Source organism: Marmota monax, unplaced genomic scaffold, assembly GCF_021218885.2.
Source record: "Marmota monax isolate L192 unplaced genomic scaffold, Marmota_monax_Labrador192_F-V1.1 WCK01_AAM20220418_F8-fsc00008, whole genome shotgun sequence".
In the NCBI taxonomy this organism is placed as follows: Eukaryota; Metazoa; Chordata; class Mammalia; order Rodentia; family Sciuridae; genus Marmota; species Marmota monax.
Window position 1 is genome coordinate 22572369 of NW_026694432.1, and position 22606 is coordinate 22594974.

At 53.2% G+C, this 22606-nt stretch overlaps 1 protein-coding gene and 1 long non-coding RNA gene across 2 annotated transcripts; one reads left to right on the forward strand and one right to left on the reverse strand.

Moving 5' to 3' along the window:
* Positions 1-471: 471 nt before the first annotated feature.
* On the forward strand, positions 472-19306 carry Il22ra1 (interleukin 22 receptor subunit alpha 1). Its single transcript, XM_046418906.2, has 7 exons — positions 472-631; positions 4023-4155; positions 5012-5190; positions 7283-7458; positions 12252-12390; positions 15740-15861; positions 16864-19306. The coding sequence occupies exons 1-7, from the start codon at positions 589-591 to the stop codon at positions 17767-17769; spliced, it is 1698 nt and encodes a 565-aa protein (XP_046274862.1). The 5' UTR covers positions 472-588; the 3' UTR covers positions 17770-19306.
* Positions 11094-18422, reverse strand: LOC124075378 (uncharacterized). The gene is made up of 3 exons (XR_006846020.2): positions 18306-18422; positions 13003-13189; positions 11094-12254 (listed from the first exon to the last, which is right to left on the reverse strand). It is a non-coding gene; the product is annotated as an uncharacterized LOC124075378 (long non-coding RNA).
* Positions 19307-22606: the final 3300 nt, after the last annotated feature.

Genomic DNA, 22606 nt, shown 5'->3' on the forward strand with positions numbered 1-22606 from the left:
TATGGGCACAAGGACAGGCATTAGACACCCATATCTTCACCTGCCAGAATGAAGCCAAGAAGCCAGGCTTCTCCTTTGCTGCAAGAAACATTCTGGATTTTTTTCTTCTGTTTTGCCCCGTTATTTTCCTCAGGGTAGATCCCCTAGGAATAGAATTGCTGGGGCAAGAGATACCCACATGGTGTGAGATTTGATTCGTCGCCAGTTGTTCTCTGATCAGACTGTACATTGTGGGTCATTCTTGCCCTTTCTGCCTCTTAGCTCCCTAATCAACCACTCCGGAGTCTTGGGATGAATCAGCTACCCAGACCAGATAAACAAGCCGGCCGGCCTGGTAGCTGCTCTCTGCAACTAGGAAGGGAACTCCCTTGGATCCCACCCAGGATCTGGAATTCCAGAGCACAGGGCCAGGCACCTTTGTACCCCTGCCCCCACTGGCCCAGGTCCTCCCCTGCCTCCTGACCCCTCCCCTCCCCTCCTTCCCCGCCCTGTGCCGGGTGGAGCCAGCTGCCCGGGCACCCAGGCTTCACAGCCTGCCCTCTGTGCAGGGCCCGGAGTGGGGGCCCAAAGGGGTCCCAAGCAGGGCTGATGAGGACGCTCCTGACCATCCTGGTGGTGGGATCCCTGGCCGGTGAGTGCCCCTGCTCTGGGTGAGGGCTGGCCCACCTCGGGGCCAGTGCGCGGGCTGTCTCCCTGCACCCACCCTGCAGTGCCATCCAGGCTGCTTTCAGTTTCTCCCCCGCTTGGGCTTGACTGGGTGCCGGCTTTTCCTGGAGACGCGGATGGCCAGCTCAGGTGGCTGGGGAGGATGAGAGGCTGCCCCAGCGCCCGGGTTCTCCCAGGGACTCAACTGACCTGTAGGTCCAGGGGCATGTGGCCAGCTGTCTCAACCTGGGTGCTGGATCCCCTCATCCCAGCGGGTAGGGGACTGGCCCGGGGAGCAGACCTCTTGCCCTCCCTCGGGGGGGGGGTTCCGGCAGAGTTGGCTTCTTTCCCTCTGCTGGCCCAAGAGGGGAGGAGGGACACCGTGGCCTCTCTCCATGTCCCTGTGGGGCCTCTTCTGGCCCCTCTGGCCGGACCTGAAAGAGCATGTCCTCCCAGAGTGGCCAGGTGAGCTGCACCGCTGTCGAGTCCAAGGTCCCAGTGGGATTCATCATCGTGGAGAACTTGACCTGAGACCTCAGGTTGCCCACTCTCCTGAGCTGAGTGTCGGGGATCTCTGTCAAGAAGTGAGAGCACAGTCCTGATGGAAGAGAGGGACGTGTGACTTCTGCAGGCCCTCCTGGCTTCAGTGCAGGATGAGGCCCGTGAAGGGACAGTCCCTGGCCAGTGCTGACTGGTTCCTTTACTGCCTCCAGTCTGTGCTGCCCTGGCCTCAGCGGGGCATTCCCCACACTCTGAGTCTCTGATGGACGAGGGAGACTTCCTGCAGCCCCAGAGGCTCCAAGACATGTCCCTCAGGCCCCCTCCCATTCTGGCTGGAAGTCCTAGAGCTCGTGGCCCTTTAAGATGGGGACCCACAGGAAACAGCCCTGAGTAGATGGTGAAGGGTCAGTAGCATCCTCTGCAGACCTGGCCCCTCGCCCTGGTGCGCCTAGCTGGTTCCTGAGCATGTGGGATCGTTGTTTGTGTAGTTTCTGAGCTTCCCCACCGGTTGACATATGGTTTTTCCACACAAATGTGAAAACTTGCTTTTTGTAAAGTCGGCCAGACAGTCGCTCCACACAGCGTATGTCTCCCGGCGTTCAGAATGTCCACTTCCAACCAGGAAGTGCAGAAATGACCCCGGCCGGGGAGGGCATGATGGATTTGGGGATGAAAAGGAGCGAGAGGTTGGGAGGAGAGGGAAGGCCTCATTAGTCCCTGATACCCCCTTAGAGAGGGGGCCGGCCACGCCCCCCACCCCTTCAGGAAGCCAGCTTCAGTTTCCTCTGGGCACAGTGACGCCCACCTGTAATCCCAGTGACTCAGGAGGCTAAGTCAGGAGGATCACAAGTTTTCAAGGCCAGCCTCAGCGATTCAGCAAGGCTCTAAGTGACTTAGCGAGATCCTGTCTCAAAATAAAAAATAAATAAATTAAAAGGCCTGGGGATGGAGTTCAGTGGTAAAGCACCCTGGGTTCAGTTCCCAGCACACACATCAAAAAGTGGTGGCCATCCCCACTCCACCCAGGACCCTTTTCCAGCTTCAGCCACCAGCCTCCCTAGCACAGGGAGCCTGCACAGGACACTGTCCCCAACCAGCAAGCTTTCCAGTGCAGCTTCTAACCCAGCACTGGGGGAGGCCAAGCCCACCCCAGACTGACTGTGGCTTCCTCTCAAATCTCAGCCTCTCTCTCCTGCCCTTGACCCCACCAGTGGCCACTGGACTCCCTTCCATGACTTTAGACCGAGCCCTGAGTCTAAGACCCCTCCCTGCAAACACCATTTCTGCCCAGACTGGGATCCAAGCCCAGGACACGAGCCACATCTGGGGCTCAGTGGCACAGCCATCACCTTGGGTGGGGGCAATAAGACCCCCTGTGCTACCCCTAAAGCCCCATTCTGGGGACTCTGGGAAGCTCCCAGACAAAGATGTCCACAGCTGCTGGGCCAGGTAGACCCAGATTCAGAGAGGGTGGTGGCCTTCCACGTAGGCAGGGGATGTGCCCCAGGATGGGACTGCCCTCATACGCTTCCCATCTCCCCAAGGACCTCCCAACCCTGGACTCCTCTTGCAGAAATACTGTTTATAACTTGGGAATAAATAACTATCCACCCCTTCGTGCCCTGGGCCTGCTGGTGGCCATGGTCATGTCCAGAGGAAGGGAGGGGCATGGCCATCAAAGAGGCCTTGGCACAGCTGGGTCTGCACCTGGGTATTTCCCACCCTGCCAGACAGGTCCTTCTGAGCATGCTCAGAGCCAGCATCCAACTCTGGCCACTTTCTTGTCCTTCTTCCCCTCCACAGGCTGCGGGGGGTTCTGCAAGTCAAGGGCTCTTCAGTTCCGGTGAAATGCCGAGGCAGCAGCCCCTCCCCAGCCCCCTTCTAGGGGTCCAGGCCTCAGATCTCCTTTCCATGTCCGAAGCAGCAGTTGACGGGCTGGGAGACCAGAGTTCTCAGACAGCCCCCTCCATCCTGGGTGCAGGGAACGCCTTTGGGCGAGCTTTCTGGGGCATTTTAGCTGGCACTCTCTATAATAAGTGAAGACACCCACCTCAGGTGGCATTAAAAAGTGAGTAGTCGGCCCAGTGGAGCACACCTGTAATCCCAGCCACTCGGGAGGCTGAGGCAGGAGGATCGTGAGTTCACAGCCAGCACTTAGCAACCTGTGTCTAATAAAATACAAAAAGGGGCTGGGAATGTGGCTCAGTGGTTAAGCACCCCTGAGTTCAGTTCCTGGTACCAAAAACAAAGTGAGCGAACAAGAGACAGCAAAAAGTGGGACTAGGGTAAGAAACAGGACCCCTCGGGTGCTGCTGGGGGTAGGAAAGTGCAGCCACTTTGGCAAACAGTTTGCCGATTCTTCACAAAGTTAAATGTAAGGGTTGGGGCTGTAGCTCAGTGATAGAGCACTGGCCTGTCCTGAGCCCCTGGGTTCCATACCAAGCATAGAGTGACCCGGCAATCCCACCCTAAATATCCACCCACGGCAACTGCAAACGTATCCACTTAAATTTATTTGCACAAATGTTCGCAGCAGCATTACTCAAAATAGCCCCAAACTGGAAATAATTCAGATGTCAATGGACTGATGAATGGATACACAAAACGTGGTCTGTCCTTACCATGGACTATTACACAGGGAATAGAGGGATGGGGACTGGCCACTATGGGGGTGACGGAAGTGTTCTGGAATCAGGTAGTAGTGAGGTTGCACAGCGGGTGAGTCTTCCCAGTAGTCACTGGGTGAACCCGATGCCATGTGAATTACAGCCCAGTGGGAAGGAAGAGGGTGGCTGAGCGCAGAGGCGGTGGGGTAACAGGCTGCTGCGCTGGAGGGCTGGGGGCCCACCTGCTTACCCTGCTCCCACCTCCCGCAGCTCGAATTGCTGAGGATGCCTCTGATCTTCTTCAACACGTGAAATTCCAGTCCAACAACTTTGAAAACATCCTGACGTGGGACGGCGGGACAGACAGCACCCCTGGCACCGTCTACAGCGTGGAATATAAGAAGTAGGCTTCCTGACCACACCCACCTCCTGTGACTCTGCAGCCAGCCCTCCCAGAATGTCCCCCACTCTACACGTCCCTGGGCCCCCACTGAGCTGCTGCCCCCAGCCTTGCTGGACAACTCTTGCATTCCTTCTGCAGAGGGAAGGTTCAATCAGGACTGATACCACAGGGCTGGCGGCCGCCGAGCAGGGCTGCAGGGCCATCTCCCACCTGTGCGACCTCGGTCCGCTGGGGAACCCCACCAAGCCTCAGTTCCCCATCTGTAGAGAGAGGACAGTGAGAGTCCCTTCCTCCTAGGTTGTCAGGTAGATTAGGTAAGACGAAGTCAACCTGCGCCTGACGTAATGAGGTCCTGGAGATTGTTTTTTGACTTTTGGCAAAACAAGGTCAACAGGAAGTCTGTTCCCACCCCACTCCAGCCTGTGCCCCCCGTTTAGTTCTTCTCTCCACCCAGGCAGGGGAGGAGGGTTGACATGGGCTCCAGGTCCACAAACCTGGGGTCCATTTCTGGTCCTGCCACTTCTTCCTGTGGCCTGTCATCTCCTCTCTGAACCTCAGATCCCTTGTCTGTCAAATGGGGATAACAGGCTTCGCCCACCGGGTCTCGGGGTAGTGAGATCAGAACGTAGACTAGACTAGCTGGGTTCAAGTCCAGGCCGTCACGGGCACGCGGGGTGCATTTTCCTCCTTTGAACCTCGGCTTCCTTGTGTACACAGCCCAGGGGGGTCACCATGAGAACCAAGAGCATCCACATAAAGGGCCTGAGATAGGAGATACCGCTATCATTATTAAAACGCCACAGGCCTGGCACCTAGGCCTCATTAATGGTGTGCCCGGCCCCTCCCTCCTGCCCAGGTACGGGGAGATCGCATGGCTGGCAAAGGCAGGCTGCCAGAGGATCACACGGAAATCCTGCAACCTGACCATGGAGACGGGCAACCACACTGAGTTCTACTATGCCAGGGTCACGGCCATCAGCCCTGGAGGCCGGTCGGCCACCAAGATGACCGACCGGTTCAGCTCTCTGCCACACAGTGAGTGGGAGTCCCTGCTTGGGCCAGGGGCAGTGAAGCGCCTGGGAGGCTCCTTCCCTCTAAGTGGGCAGAGGGCCAGGAGGGGTCTGCACCAGGGCCAGTCAGGGAAGGTGCCCCCCCACCAAAGCACATCCCCAGGGGGCCTGTTCCTCCCCCCCCCACACACAGCCCCCAGTTCACACCACCCTCCTCTGCAGCCAGGGAAGTCAACTTTCCTGCCCTCCCCCTGCTCTCCTATCCCCAGGGCTCCTCCCAGACCCTTGTCAATACACAAATCCCACCTTCCCCTCCCCTGCTGAAAACTCTCCAGCAAATTCTCATGATTCTTAAAATAAGACCCAGCCCTTTGCTGTGAGCTCCGAGGCACGGTCTATCCCAGCAGCTCTGTCTACTGATCCAGTCTGGCCTCTGGAAATCCCTCACTCATTGGTGGCTCTTCCCAGTCCTTACTGGGGCTCAGTTCAGCCCTAAGCGAGCGTCCCCACTCCTAGCCCTGACTACTTGATCTCAGCGGGTGGCCACCTGTTACCCTCCCTCCCAACCCAATCTGTCCTCAGTGCCTGCAGGACCCTTATCCACAGATCAAACCAAATGCAGGTGAAAAATATTTGGAACAAAACTTCATCTGTACTTGAACGAGGACTCGCTTTTTTTTTTTGTCATTGTTCCCCAAACGATAAATTTATTCCTAGAAGGGAATGGATGTGGTGTCCCAGCGTCGATCCCAGTGGACACCGGGGGACCCCTGTCCACTGCACTTTGTCCTCATAGCTCATATCATAGTGGGCAGCTATCATGTTTGCTTACATGTACAGCATCAGCCTGGCTCATTAACATGTGAGTTCCAAAAATGGCCTCAGTGATCCTCTACGGGATCCTCGTGTTCCCAGACCTTAGCAGAGAGCTCAGCAGAGAGAAGAGGCTCCACCCAGAAGGGTCGAGTAAATGAATGCGCACCAGCTGCCCGACTCCCACACATTCACCAGCTCCCCTTACAGCCACACTTGACTTTTTAAGAAAACAAAAAATAAAATTAAGTCAGTTACTGATTTTCTTCCTGGCTTGTTTACTTCCAGAAATATAGAAATATGCAAAATATAGAAAAGTCCGTGATAATGTTCTGGAAAACACAGAAATATTCAAAGAAAAATAAAAATCACCCACCCCAACAAGCAATCACTAGCACCTGGGTCTATTTTTTTTTTTAATCTAGCATTGTTTTCTTGTTTTTGAGCTTCTTCTCCCTCTGTATGATGGTATCATAAACTTTTGCCCACATTATTAAATGTGTTTCCACAATGTGATATTTCATAACTGCAAAAGGGCCCATTCTTGGGAGGCACTCTAATTTATTTATCTAATTCCCTTTATGAGGATATTCTGCTCGGTTTTTCAATTTTACAAACAAGCGTCCAAATGAGCATCCTTCTTCTGCCTCAGACACTAATGCCAATTCAAATGTTCTGAATTTCAGAGGTCAATGGACCCTTGAGGGATTTCTATGAGCTAGATTCAGGGTGAGTAGGGTGCATGAATCCCTGAAATCTTGCATGAATGCAAGATTTTTGTCGAGGTACATTTTGGGGGAGAGAAGATTCATATTCTCCAAGGGTCTGTATTCATTTAGTTACTTGGAAAATTCCATCTTGAGAGAGACTGAAGTCTTGGGCCTGGCCTTGGCTCTAATGGGTGACCTCAGCCCCCCCTGGTGTTATTTAGGACATGTGGCTAATCACCATGTGGACATACCCAGAGCTGTCATTGCCTACAGACCTGGGGTCCTGTGTCCCAGGAAGACTCAAGGTGGGGGGGAGGAGCTGGGACACCTGGGAGCAGGATCCAGGCTTGTCCAACCCCAGGGACGGTGACCCTCATCCTTGGTTCCTCCCGTCCACCTGGACATCCCTTTGTCAGCCCTACACCTGGCCGCCAGGCGAGTGCAGGATTGCTTTTCACGCAGGTTTAGCTGATGCATTTGGAAACATCCTGGGCTCTGCGTGGGGTGGGTGGGAGAACCTGTCATTTCCCACCATCCATATTGACATATTGACACTAATGCCAATTCTGACTTTTTCTTCTTTTTTCTCCCCAGCTACCATCAAACCACCTGACGTGACCTGTATCCCCAAAGTGAGATCCATTCAGATGATTATCCATCCCACCCCCACGCCCATCCGTGCAGGAGATGGCCACCAGCAAACCCTGGAGGAGATGTTCCAAGACCTGTTCTACCGTGTGGAGCTCCACGTCAACCACACCTACAAAATGGTAAACATAGGTTGCATCCTGGTCCTTCCTCACCTGGGAAATGCCTTCCTTCTCGGTTAGATCTGTGCTGCTCTAAACAGAAAGAGAATATGTTGTATAAATAGAATTCCCCAAACATGTCCCTTGTGGGGTGAAGGGGGGCCTTGAATCCTAAGCACAACCTCCCTCTTGTAGACTCACGTACACAGTAACATGTTGAAGGCTCTGGCAAGTCCTGCAGAGGCAGAGATTCCCATTTCTATTTGCTTAATTCACCTTTCCTCAGATTTATTTGACCACAAAACTTGTTTTTGTGCCAGATGTGGTGGCACGTGCCTGCAATCCCAGTGGCTCAGGAGGCTGAGGCAGGAGGCTCATGAGTTCAAAGACAGCCTCAGCAACAGCGAGGCGCTTAGCAACTCAGTGAGACCCTGTCTCTAAATAAAATACAAAGTAGGGCTGGGGATGTGGCTCAGGAGTTCAATTCCTGGTGTCCCCCCCCAAAAAAAACCCCTTGATTTGCATAATATAGATTTTGTTTGATGTCTGATACTTTGTAACGTCCTAGAGAACAGCCAATTAACATCCTCTGGTGTTAACTTTCAAAAATGCTGGAGTCAGTTTCTACTGCTGTATTTCCTTAAACTGGTTCTCCACTCCATACAATTTCAGGAACTATATTCAGGGAGTGTCCTAAGATCAGTAATAATGAAATGTGAAAGGCAAGTGCATAAACTGCCAAATGGTATATGCAAATTATTTCCTTTTTTTCTTTTTTTGGAAAAGATGTGGTATTTCCCCCCAGCATGTGCCATGAACCCATAATCCAGCTGAATGAATGTTCATTTCCTACTTTAATTCTCACAATCAAGAGGCTTATACTTTAGTGAGTCAGGGGCTGGGGAAGTGGCTCAAGCGGTAGCGCTCTCGCCTGGCGTGCGTGCGGCCCAGGTTCGATCCTCAGCACCACATACAAACAAAGGTGCTGTGTCTGCCAAAAACTAAAAAATAAATATTAAAAATTAAAAAAAAATACTTTAGCGAGTCGGGAAGAAGTTGAAATAATTCCAACAGCGACAGGTAGAGGAAAATAAGGATATTGCAAGGTGGATCTAAAAGACTTCCAGAAAAACTTGCGTTTGTCAGTGCCGGTTTCTGGGGTATCCCAGGTCATATATACCTATTAGGTCAATGAATCCCGAACAGCTCTGTGAGGCACAAGCCACTGTCTCCATTTTCCAGATGAGAAAACAGAGGCTCCGAGAGGTTCAGTCGCTTGCTCAAGATTGTTCGGCGAGTGAAAGCATAGCCAGGATTCAGATCCAGTTCAGTGCTAAGTCCACGGGCCGACACTGCCCCACCATGATCAGAAAGAGAAGTAAAAAGAGGGCATTTTGGAAAAGCAGAAAACTGCCCACTTTGACTGGAGTCGTTTCTCAAAAGACGGTCCCAGACGGGGTGGCATCAGAGTCACCTGTGGCCCTTTTGAGTGCAGGTCCCTGGGCCCCCTCTGTCCACTGCATCAAATGCTTGCAGTTACACCCTGGATCTGAACTGCAGAGAATACGGGTGCTTCTCCCTCACCTTGCAGTTGGAGAGCCCTGAGGTGGGGGCACGGGGAAGCCTGCGGGGACCTTGCAGGAGAGATGGAGGTGGCGGTTGGAGGGATCTTTGTTCATATCCATCGTCAAGGAGAGCAGCGAGAGCTTACTGAACAGGCAGAGTCTTTATCACAGCTATTTTGGGTAAATATTTGATGTTTGACTAAATATTTTATCATTATTGATTTCTAATTTAATTCATTTCATGGTCAGAGAACATACCCAGCCTGATTTGGGCCCTTTTAGATTTACTGAGATGGGTTTTATGGCGCAGCATATGGCCTGCCTATGCGACTGTTCCGTGTGTACACTTGAAAGGAACCTGTGTTGGCAGCTGTTTGGTGGCGTGCTCTATAAATGTCGATTAGGAGATGGCGGCTGACAGTGTTATTCAGGGCCTCTGTCTTTCCCGGTTTTGGGGGAGGAGGATCTGTTTTTTTTTTTCTTTTAGTTGTGCCGTGTTCAGCTCTCAACTGCTCAACTGGGATGGTGGTGGGCTTGTCTATTTTTCCCTTGTTATAGCTTCCAGATAAATTGACCATTTTATGATTTGATGTGTCTCTTTCATCTCTAGTAATACTCTGAACTCTAATTTACCTGATTTTATCGTAGCTACTCCCAGCTCCTCACATCCACTTATTTATTTGTTTGTTTGGGAACCGGATATTGAACCCAGAGATGCTTAACCCCTGAGCCACATCCCCAGTTCCTTTTTATTTCAAGACAGGGGTCTCACTAAGTTGCTTAGGACCTCTCTAAATTGTTCAGGCTGGCTTTGAACTCTTGAACGATCCTCCTGCCTCAGCCTCCCGAGTCCCTGGGATTACCAGGCATGTGCCACCACGCCTGGCTTCAGGGACCTATCTTCAAGTTCTCGATTTCTTTTGGCATTTCCAATCTGTTGCTAAGATCATTTCATGCATTTTTTTTTTCATTCAAATGTTGTATGGTTCAGTTCTAAGGCGTCCCATGTTTACAGTTAATGTATTCCATCAGGATTCCTTTATTCACTCATTGATTACAAACATTTTCTTTCACTTCCTTGAGCAAGACTTTACAGCTGCTTTACAATCCTTGTCCGACAATTTGGTCACCTTGGGGTCAGACGAGATGAAGAGTCTTTTCTCCTGAATATGGGTCCCAGTTTTCTCTTTCTTTATATGTCTAACAATTTTGTAACCTGCCTTGGACATTATGGATGACAGTTGAAACGAGTCTGGATTCTGTTACATCCTGCAGAGGCTGTTGCTTTGGGTTTTTGTCGTGTTTTAATGGACAGCTAACTTGGCTGGATTCCAGACTTTAGAATCTCAGATCACTTTTTTTTCTTTCTTTCTTTCTTTTCTTTTTTTTTTTAACTTTATCTGTGCCATTTGGAGGCTGCCCGTCCAAGCACAATCTGGGGCCAGCCATGGCTTTGGGCAAAGTTCATACACAGAAGCTGGGCCTCCCTCTCTTTGGATCAGTCCTGCCTCATCAAATTCTATCCTCTGATTATTCAAGCCAGAAAGATGACAGATAGGGGCCTGGGGTTGTGGCTCAGCGGTAGAGCACTCGCCTAGCACAGGTGGGACACGGGTTCAATCCTCAGCACCACATAAAAATAAAGGCATTGTGTTGTGTCCATCTACACCTAAAAAATAAATATTAAAAAAAATATATGACAGACAGGGTCTCTATCTAGGTTTTAGTCACCCCACGAGGTGTAGACTGGGGTCTTCCTTCAGGATAAAAGATGTAAAAAAAAAATTCACCCCATGCCAACCTTCTTCCTCTCTCCAATATCTACCTGCTTTATGTAATCTCCAGTGCTCCTATGGAGTTGTTTTTTTTTTTTTTTCATTTTAATCACAATTACAGTTGTTTGGGGGAGGGTTGGACTGATAGACGGTATAAACCATTAGAACCAGAGTGAGAACATAGATAATGTGTTCAAAGATGGATAACTCTGCCTAGGATGGGGAAGAAAGGTAATTCTGTTTCCCCTGAGGTTAGGTAGAGGGAGAGATTCGGGAGGAGGAGGGGGAGTGGAAAAGAACTGAACATGTCTGTTTTTAAAAAAAATTTTTATTTGTTCTAATTAGTTACACACAACGGCAGAATGCATTTCGACTCGGTGTACACAATTGGAGCACAACCTTTCATTTCTCTGGTTGAACACAATGTAGCGTCGCACCTCCCGTGCAATCACACCCGTACATAGAGTAATAATGTCCATCTCATTCCACCATCTTTTCCACCCCCATACTCCCCCCTTTCCCTCCCTCCTCTCGGCTCAATCCAAAGTTCCTCCATTCTTTCCTGGCTCCCACCCCCACTATGGATCAGCATCCACTTATCAGAGAAAATATTTGACCTGCAGTTTTTTGGGGATTGGCTTACTTTGCTTAGCATGATATTCTCCAACTTCATCCATTTACCTGCAAATGCCATAATTGCATTTTTCTTTAAGGCTGAGTAATATTCCATTGTGTATCTATTGAAGAGCATCTAGGTTGGTTCCACCGTTTAGCTGTTGTAAATTGAGCTGGTATAAACATGGATGTGGCCACGTCACTGTAGTATGCTGATTTTAAGTCCTTTGAGTATAGACTGAGAATTTAAATTAAATCCATTTAAAAAAAAATAAGTCCCATTGGTAGAGCAGCAAGGGCTGTATTCAGAGCATAAGGTGGACCCCTGTTACAAAAGCATTTGGAAAAAAGGAGCGTTGTCATTGCATTAATCTTTTAGAGAGATCATGGCAGCACTGAGATGAAGATGGGAAATGGACAGGGGCAAAACCAGAGAGAAGCAACTAGTACGGAAGCCACAGCAATTGTCCAGGCTGGAGGCTGGAGGCCCAATCCAGACAGAAGCCAAGAGGAAGGCAGGGGAGGAGGGTGGGTATTCAAAGGCGTTGGATGTTTGATAAAGAAGAGAGAGGAGAGCTGGAAGACGGTGGGGGAGGGGAGCAGGGACGAGGGGGATGTGGTCTCTTAGCAGCAGCTGGTATTTATAGGCTGCGGGCAAGTGCCAGACCCGGATCGAAGCACAAGGTATGCAGAGCTTGGCGACTGGTTGGATTTGAGAAGAAAGAAGTGGGAGAGAGGAATGAAGAGCTGCGGGCGGGTCCAGGGGTGTCTGGTCTGGGCAGCTGTCGGGAGGGCGCGGCGGGGCTCCGGGGGGAGGCTGGCTGCAGGCGGGGTCACTGTGGGCCTCTGTTGGTCGCAGCACCTGGAAGGGCAGCAGAGAGAATACGAGTTCTCCGGCCTGACCCCGGACACGGAGTTCCTTGGGACCACCATGATTTTGATTCCAACCTGGTCCAAGGAGAGCGCCCCCTATGTGTGTCGCGTGAAGACGCTGCCGGGTGAGTAGGAGCCAGAGGAGGGGGATCCTGAATTCTCCTCTGAACCCACTCCTCCCTGCCTGCCACCAGGGCTGGGTTCGCAGAGCTCTGAAAACCCTGGGGGTTCTTAGTGTACTGTCAAGGCCCGTCTTGGCTCATTCATGGCTGAGTCCACGGGTGGATTTTCATAGCGAATGTTTGATCCCTCCCTCCAGCCTGTGTCTGGATCTCCTCTCTCCACCAGTTTGTGAGAACCTGGCAAGAAAGACTCCCCTTGACACCAACCCAGGTGACACTGGAGGAAAGTCTGCAGGGGGAGAAAAGGGAAGATAAAAGGATCCTCCAGTATCTCCCCAAACCAAAGAATAAGGATGACGATGGTGAAGGCTGGCTGGCATTTCTTCAGCCTTAACCAGGGACCAGGCACTAGTAAGTGCAGCCCTCCCAGCTGTCTGAGGCAGGTCCCGTAATCATTCTCATTTTACAGAAGAGGAAACTGAGGTTCAGAGTGGCTCGGTAACTTGCCCAACTGGTGGAGAGGGATGGTGAAGCCGGTGGAAACGTTGCTTTGAGCTGCAAGGTTAGAACATGAAAGGGATGGACTGGGAAAAACCGCCCCCACTTGACCATCACCTTCAGATTCGTGTTCGTAGGTGATTTCTGTTCCCACAGTGCCAACCTTCAGAGCAGAGTTCAGTTTGAGAGCTGGACAAAGTGCATGGCCCTAGGAGGCAGCTCTGTTTGGAAGCTCAATTCGTCCGTTTCCCTAGATCCCCCGGAGCCTGGTTCCTCCACCTGAATCCTTTGCAGAGGAGCGATCCTGGGGGGAGTGGGGGGGGGTCAGCCAGCTCTGGCCAGCACGGGGCATGTCCTTCTTGGTCTAGGGTCCCAGGGAGACCAGAATAGACCTTGGCAAGAAGAATCTAAAAAACGGAAACCAACTTTATGGGCACTGATCTGGGGGGGCACGTGTGACTGAGACGCTCCCCCCGACCATACTAGACACACCACGTCCACCCCGGGCCCACCCCTGCCCTGCCCTGGGTTTTGAAAACAGGCAAACTCACCTTTCTTTGGCCTGTCCTTCCATGATCTCTCATGACATGACATCAATTTTTCTCTAACACTGTGGTGGGTTGGGGACATAGCTCAGTGACACTTATTCAGTACTGCTCTATTACCCCAGGTTGTGTCAAATGCTTTGCATATAGGATCGAATCTTTAAAATAATCCTCCAAGTTGGGCAGGACCATTCCCAGTTTATAGAGGAGGATCTCTGGCTCAGAGAGGTTCAGTGGCTGGTTCATGACCACACAGCTGCTTGGTGAGCCTAGATAGATTCATCAGAAGCCTGGGCTCTAACCACCACCTTGAACTTGGTTTATAACTAGTCCCCTCGACTGCACACCTATTCCTCTGACTTCCATTTCAAAGTCATACACCTTGCTTTTGACCCTGTATCCTAGAGTCTGCTTTACCCCAGAGCCCAGAATCGCCACTATATTTCTTCTCGGGATGTCTGTGGGGGGTCACAGAGCCTGATCCCAGCACCTTGGTGCTGGAAAGTGATCTCAGGTTCATCTCACTGCAGATCTTAACTGTACAGGTGAGGAAACCGAAGCATGATTGTGTAACGGATGTGAGGGTGAACTATAGATATGTGTGAGTCACTCTTGGCTTCCCTACTGAGAAGCTGTGTGATCTGGGGCAAATCACTTAATCTCTCTGAGATTCAGCATTGTTATCTGGAGGAAGAGGGTACCTGTATCCCTCTCTACAGGTACGATTGCTATACGATTTTCTGGCAGAACACAGGGTGAGTTCCCAGTGTAATGCATGGCCTATGGGACAGTTCAAGTGCCAGTGGCAACTGTGATTAGTAAATGGTAGACCAGAGAGGGTGGTATAGCAGAGAGGCAGCTCAGCATATCAAGGGCTGAGCCAGACTCTAATACCCCACATTCCTCACTCCCAGGCTGGTGTTGACTCCATCCTGCCTCCCCCCAGGTGAAATGGCACGTGGAAAATTTATCAGGCCAGGGAATGTTCCAAGGCCCTCTAACTGTCCCGGGACACTAAGCAGGGGTTTCCAATGACATTAGGTATGTCACGTAGGGACATCCAGGTCCTGTCTTCTCCCTGGAGCAGCAATGGGGGTATCATGTGACAGGTGACAGGACATCATTGCAGTGGGAAGCTGACCCAAGCCACACAGGCTGGGAGGAACGAGGAGTGGGCTGGAAGTGGAGGTTCGGAAATTCCCAGGGGTCACTGTGACTGCTGGGCTCAGGGTGCCTGGTCATGAACTGCCCAAGCTGAGGCCACAGGGGTCAGGAAGAAAAGGGAAGGTGACTTGGAGGGTCAAGACCCTGGGGAGTGCAGATTTGGTTTGGAGAACCCCCCAACCTCCTCTTCTTCCCTCCGTCCTTCACAAGTCCCAGTAGGACTGCTGACAGGCAGTGTCACACCTAGAGCCGACTGAGCCTGTCCCAAAGATGCCAGGCCACAAAGAGACCACCAGAGCCCCTAGCTGTCCCTCTCCTCCCCTTTTACAAGGGGTGATGCTCTCCCAGGGTCCCTTCCTGAGCAGACTCTTCCCGGCCTCCGCCCCTTGCTTTGGTAGGAGGCCGAGAGGACAGGCCCTCCCGCTGACCCTCCTTGCCTCCCTCCGCTTCTGTTTCCTGCCAGGGAGGCAGGACGGCCCCTGGACCCAGGCAGGAGGGACCCTGCACCCTGCCCTCTCAATGGCCCTGCTCTGGTGCCCACCCCCAGCCATGCCCCTGCCCACCAGAGAAAGAGGCCAGACAGCCCACGGGACAGGTCCTCTGCATCCTGTGGTCTCCCTTCTAGATCCCACCTGAGTACCTGGGACCCTGGATTTCCTGCCCACGTGGCCCGGGCCTGCATGCTGTCCCGCAGACCCCTCCCTTGGGTCCTTTCCTTGTGAGGGCAGACACTTGCTCGTGTGCAGGCCCTTGGCCTAAAGGTGACTACTTGTGGGGACACGGATGAGCTTAGCCATCCACGTACATGTGCCCGAGGTCACTGGCAGTTGTGACGAGCTGGCCAGGCTGGGGGTTTGCGGGGGGAGGACTTTCACCTGTGCATTAGTCAGCATCCGCCGGAGGCCAAGAATCCTGACTTCAAACCTGGTTCGCTTCAAAAGCAACTGTATTGAGGTGGGAGACAGAACATCTTCCACTCACTCGGAGTGTGGCCTGTGGCCTTCCGCCTGGGATCTGGCCCTAGCCCTGTGGATAGGGGAGGTGGCAGGGGCCTTCCTGCCTGGCCCGGGGGCTGCAGTGCCCTTGCTGGGGCCTGGCCTGGCGGGATCCCAGCCTCACTCCCCCTCGGGCTGCTCTCTCCCCAGACCGGACGTGGGCCTACTCCTTCTCGGGGGCCATCCTCTTCTCCATGGGCTTCTTGGTGGCCATGCTCTGCTACCTGAGCTACAGATACGTCACCAAGCTGCCGGTGCCTCCCAACTCCCTGGTGAGTCATCCACCCGGGCCAGAGAGCAAGGGGAGGGCAGATCAGCAGAGGGCATGGGCACCCCTGGTTCTCCCCGAGGCGTCCCCGGGGGGCTCCCTGCCCTGCTGACTGGTGGTAAGGATGGGGCAGCAGGTGACCAGGAACAGTGACGCAGCCTAGAGAAGCCCTTGGGCTTGAGAGCCTCCAGGCCTGGGTAGGTGATGTAGGGACTGAGCAGCGGCCCCAGCCTGAGGGAGCTGTGGAGCTCTGGCCTCTCGAAATGGGCAGCCAAGTGCTGTCCCAGGGGGTCACAGGCTGGTAATGACCCCATCTTTACTTTTTTTTAAGAGAAATCAGAATTTATAATATGAATATAAATTTATTTATTATATGATTATAATATGAAATCTCCTAATTTTCAAATATTGGCAACTAGTTTTTAAAAATGTACAGCCGTGTGTGAGTCAGACCACGAGTCCCACCTGCAGCACCCCCACACACCCGGCAGCAGGGCCGCCCCTCAGCCCCATCAGCGAGGCCACCGCAGATCCCGCGCAGAGCCATCTGGGGCTCTTGGAGGGACCGAGGCACTCTGAGGCATTTTGCCAGACAGACCATGTCCATAAGACTCTCCCGGCCTCCTGTCTCCCATCCTGCCCACCTTGACCCTTGCCCACCTTGACCCTGCAGTCACAAGCTGCCAGGAGCCTCCGGCAGCTGGCACACCACATCCGGGTCCCGAGCTTCCTGGATTACCTCCCCCTGGAGAAGCCAGCGCCCAAGTCTGTCTCCAGGAGTTACCTGGACTTTAGACGTGGCCCTCAACACAGGCTGGGAGCCCCCGTCCCTCCTTGGAGGCGCTGGGCCCCAGAACTCAGTGGGGTCTCCGGGAAGTGGGGGTGGGAGGGAGGTATATGCAGCTGGAAGGGTCCCCACGACTCCCCCGGGGGCCCCCGCTGCCCAGGTCAGCATCAGGGGCTGAGGCCCCGCCCTAAGAGGTGGGCTGCTGTTGTCCCTGCACAGAACGTCCAGCGCGTCCTGACCTTCCAGCCGCTGCGGTTCATCCAGGAGCACGTGCTGGTCCCGGTCTTTGAGCTCAACGGGCCCAGCGGCCTGTCCCAGCCCGTCCAGTACTCCCAGGTCGTGGTCTCGGGGCCCAGGGAGCCCCCAGGAGCCGCACAGCTGCACGGCCTCCCTGAGATCTCTTACTTAGGGCAGCCAGACATCTCCGTCCTCCAGCCCCCCAACGTGTCACCTCGCCAGACTGTCTCCCCACCGTCCTGCACCCTGAAGGCCACCCCTGAGGTCGGGCCCCCGGCCTACACACCTCAGGTGGCCTCTGAAGCTAAAGCCCCGTGCTACGCTCCGCAGGCCACCACCAAGGCCCAGCCGCTCCCCTACACCCCCCAGGCCACCCTGGACAGCTTGGCTGCTTCCTACGGGGTGTGCGTGAACAGCTCTGGAAAAGACTCCCCCTCGGGGACACTCTCGGGTCCCAAGCACCTCAGGCCGAAAGGGCAGCTCCAGAAAGAGGAGCCAGCTGGGAGCTGCCTTCCAGGTGACTTGTCTCTGCAGGGGATGGCCTCCATGTCCCTGGAGGAGTTCTGTGTGGACGGAGCACCCGGCCTGAACGGGGAGCCGGGGACACCGCAGTACCTGGGGGGCCAGCTCTCCCTCCTCTCCTCCGTCCAGATCGAAGGCCACCCCGGGTCCCTGTCTTTGCACACTCCTGCCCTCTCCTGCTCCCCCTCAGACCAGGAGCCAAGTCCCTGGGGCCTGCTGGAGTCCCTTGTGTGTCCCAAGGATGAGGGTCTGGTGTCCAAGGCTGAGGCCAAGAGCCCAGCCCCAGGGGCCTCAGAGCTCGAGCCGTCCACGGAGCTGGGCTCGCTGTTCAAGGAGCTGGCCCTGACTGTGCAGTGGGAGTCCTGAGGGGGCCAGCAGCCTGCGACTTCTCTCCCCCACCCCGTCACCTCCTGGGCTGTCAGCCCTCGCCCTGCCCCGCCGCACACTCTGCAGCCAGCCCAGGTGGGTGCCTGGAAAGAACCAGAGGAGGAGGCCAAGGGCCCCCACGGGAGCTGATGAGCGAGGGGAGGACTCCAGCCAGAGCATCTGAGGGTGCAGAGAGGCGTCTGTTCCCCTGTGATGCCCGAGGAGGGACAAGGACCCGCGACCATTGGCTGGGCGGAACCAGAATAACTTATACTTCTGCCAAGACCAGAGGCAGAGGCAGTCTAGCTCAGTGGCAGACTACAGGGAAGGGCGCGGCCTGGGGCTCCCTCCCGCACCTTTCCAGCCTATTTCCTCTGCTGGAGGTTTTACCCCAGGGAACCCCCAGGTCCAACGGGGAGGAGCCACAGAAACCCTTCTTGCAGGCAGGAGTTTCACGCTCCAACCTGAGAACAGGGTTTGAAAGGAACTTGGAACCCTCTGGGCCCTGAAGAGGACACAAAGCAAATGGCACTCACTTCACAACTCTGGAGACTTGGACTCAGCCCATTTGGGCTCAAAGTCCAGCCTCGCCAAGTAGCAGCAGCGCGACTTCAAGCAGACGATCCACGGCTCAGAACCTCAGTTTCCTCATCTGTAAAATGGGGAGAGCACCACCCACCTCGCGGGGTTGTGGTGAGGAGGACATTAGTGTCCGTAGTAGTGCCTGGCATGGAGGCTGTGACCACTTCCTGTTGTGATTTTGTTAAATATCTGGTGGCCCCAGGAGTTGACTTCCTCAGTTCAAGTTGGCTTCAGATCACCTGGAATTGGATCAAGGGTTCAGAGGATCCAGATTGCCTCAGAGTTGCTTCAGGACAGGCCAGAGGGCTGGACTTTCCAGAATGGACCATGGAGGGACTGCAGGGCCTTCTGGAAACAGCCCAGAGACAAAAGATGCAGCGCTGTCTCCCTGCGGTCAGAGGGCCTCCCTGTGCCTGGCTCTCAACAGCGCCCCCCGGAGGCCACGCAGCGGGCACTGGGCCCTGGCCTCGTCCGGGCTCCCAGGAAGGGAAGGCTCTGTGCTCAGGGAACTGCCACCGCCTCACGTCCTTCTCACCTGAGACGCCCCTTACAATGAGGAATCCGAGGTCCAGAGAGGGGAAGGACCTCCGCCCAAGGACCCCCACTCAAGATCCCACAAAGGGGGCCGGGACAGGGTCAGTGTCAAAACGAGGGCTTTTTGCCTCATCAAGAGAAGGAACTTTCCAAACCTGTTTGGATTCTTGGAAGATGAAACTAGTGGGGCGTAAGGAGGGAAGGATCCCTAAAGGGGTCCTGGAGGGACAAGCAACTCCCTGGTCACCCTCCCGCCCCAAACTTTAGAGAGACGGGCCTAAAGTCCTGTTGCCCTGGTTTGACCCTTCCCAAGGGTGCACAATGTCTTTTCCCTTCACCCAGCTCCCCCTCCCTCCCTGGGACGTGGTGACGGACAGCGTGTTCTTATCTGTGTGAAATTAATATTTAACATCACTTCAGAGTCACTGGATCGATATCTCTGTAACAGAAGGTGGTGAACCGCCATCCCGAGGGAGCCCCGGGGCCCATACACTGCAAATAAGTCTACTTCCTGTCCCTCGGGGCACCCATGGCCAAAGGTTAACAGTCTTTACCTTGTTTACTAGTGAAAAACAGGCAAACAGCTGGATTGTTGTCTCCAGGTCAGGGGTGGGACTAGGGAGCTATGGAGGTGATTTTTGATGTGGTTGGAGTTGGGGGCTTGGTTTGGTTTTGCCGTCCTGGGGATGGAACCCAGGGTCTCGCACAGGCTGGGAAAGGCTCTACGACTGAGCCACACCCCTCTTCCCTACAGAGGCTTTTAAATCAAGAACCATGAACACCTCTCCTAACTCACAGGACCTGTGGGGTGGAGAAGTCCAGCTGTCTAGGCAAAGAGGGGATGTTTTGAGTCTGGGACCCTCCACAGGCTGGTGCGGTCCCCACCAAGGGGGCAAGTTCCAGGACCCCCTCCCTGAGATTCCAGCCCCCTAGGCAGCTCAGGGCCATAGATAAGCTGGAACCACCTAGAAAATAGGGTGTTTGTGTACCCCAGCAACTGGCTGGGGCCCTGGCATTCCTGAGAGTCCTGGGCTCTGACCCCATTACCAGGAAGCTCCACAGCCCTGCCCTGCCCAGTTTCCAAGGTGTCACCTGCCTACAGTCATGGCAAAGCCAAGCCCAGGAATAAGTGAGTAGTAATATGGAGTTTCTTCTAACCCCCAGGGGAACCACCCCAAGATCTCTAGAGTACTACAAATGGCACTGAACCCTAAAGATACTTTTACCCCATATTACACACCCATGATAAAGTTTAATTTATAAGTTAGTCACAATAAGAGATTAAGAAAAACTAATAATAAAATACAATACTGTTAAGTAAAATAAGGTTTACTTGAACACAGGCACTGCCATGATGGTCAATGTGATAACTGACAGCTACTAAGTAACTAATGGGTAGGTAGCATATATCACACGGATACCTTGGTCAATGAAATGATTCACACTTGGGGTATGTGGAGCAGGATGGCATGAGATTTCATTACACTATTCAGAACAGCAAGCAACTTAAATTCTATGAATTGTTAAGCTGTGTGTGGTGGTATACACCTATAATCCCTCAGGAGACTGAGGCTGGAGAATTCCAAGTTTGAGCCCAGCCTGGAAAACATAGCAAGATACTGTCTCAAAAAAAAATTAAAATAAAATAAAAATAAAAACTTGTGAATTGTCTATTTATGGAATTTTCCATTGAAGATTTTTGGACCACAATTGACTAGAGGTTACAGAAACCACAGAAAGTCAAACCACAGATAAGGGGAAATCACTGCAACCCCGTCACCTAGCAGTTTGCAATCTTGATCACATCCTCCTGCCAACCTCCCTTCCATGGTATTGGTGATGTTTTGCACAGGAGGAAAATGTGGCTCAGAGAGGTGATTTGCCCCTGCCAGTTTCCCAAACATGCTTCATCATGAAAATCCCCTGGGGAGCTACTAAAACTGGAAGCCCCAACCCCAGCCCAGCCCTGCCCCTGGAGAATCTAGATTTTCAACGAACTCTTCCAGACAGGCAAACCGAGGGATCTGTACCCTCACACCAACAGTACCTCTATCAACTGCCTCCATTCACATCCCTAGAGACAGCCCGTCACCTCCTTGGATGGGGTGGGGAGCTGTGAGGCTGGGGTGCCTACAAACCCAGACCCCCACAAGCCCCAGCTCCAGGAACACACGGAGGCTGCCTGAGTTTCCACCAGAGAACAGCGATGAACTCCTCCAGGGCTCTATGTCCCTCCCACATCTGAGTGCCAGCCTGGGCAAGCAGCCTATGACCTGATGTCACACTGAGGCTTGTCCCCTGTTGCTATCCCCACTCTACACTCCAGATAGTGGGACAGAAACAGAAAGTGAGGCAGGCAAGGCCAGAGAAGAGAGACAGCCCCCGCCTGCCCGCTCACACTGATGCTGGGGGGGGCACAGCTCTGAGACCTCAGCCCTCTACTCGGCCCCTTGGCTATCTGAACCTGTTAGGTCGGTGGCAGCGACTTGGTGGCGACTTAGTGGCAACTTAGAACAAAGCAGCCCGCGCTGCTTTGAACATCAATCAGATGCCGGCGGAAACGCCTGTCAATCAGCCAGATCTCCTGACTAATGCCTGTCAATCAGCAGGACCCCCTGGCCAATCCTGGAGTTCAGCCAACTCCCCTGACCAACTCCAAGGGGAGCAAGGGACCCTAGAGACACCTTTTCCTGTCCCAAGCCCTTCCCTTCCTGCTGTAAACCCCATAAAAGTCCAGTCCGGTCGAGCTTCCACTCGGTTTCTCCTCAGACCCTTCCCCTGTCCCCTCTGTGGGTCTGATCCAGTTCCGCCCGGGAGTGATATCTCAATGAAGCCTGTTGCGCGGCCCTTTTAAACCTGCCTCCTTTGGCCGCTGCCCGCCTTGTCTGATCTGACAGAACCCACTTTCCCTTCCTCTGGTATGAAGAGAAAGGCCCGAGGAAGGCCAGCTCTGAGTTGTACAAAGGAGGAGAACGGTAACTGGAATCAACTGGAGAGTGAGAGCCACAGGGAGGTGCTCTTTATCTCCATGGGCGGGATGTAGTGGGAAGCCTCGGCCAGGCAGTTCTCCATTATGGCACCAGGTGGCGCCATCGGCCAAAGACAGTTTGGTTGCTCTGTGGAAAAAACTTGGAGGCTGAGTCGTTGGTAGGTGAAGCAGCATTTGAGTGACTGTAGGTTGGGTCTTAAGTTCAGGGAAAGGAAGGAAGAAAGGCGGGAGGGAAGGAAGAAAGGAAAGAAGGGAGGGAGGGAGGGTAGGGGAAGAAGGAAAAAAGAGAACAAAGAAATATAAGCCAGGCACTATGCCAGTAATCTTACACATTTTTTTTTACTGCATTTAAGTCTCACAACCATTTTGTAAGATAGGTGGCTATGGTCTGAATGTTTGTTCCCCCCAAATTCATATGTGGAAACCTAATCCCCAAATACAGTAACATTAGAGGCAGGCCTTTGGGAGGTGATTGGCTCATGGGGGCTTCTTCCTTAACAGCAGGATGATTGCCCCCATAAAAGAGGTTCAGGGAACACACTAGTTTCTGCTTCTTCCATCCTGTGAGGACACAGAAGGGGCACCAGCTATGAAGCAGAGCCAGCCTTTTCCAGACACCAAGTCTGCTGGCACCTTGATCTTGGCCTTCCCAGGCTCCAGAACCGTGAGAAACATATTTATGTAATTTACAAACTACCCATTCTAAGGCATTTTGTTATAGCAACCTGAATG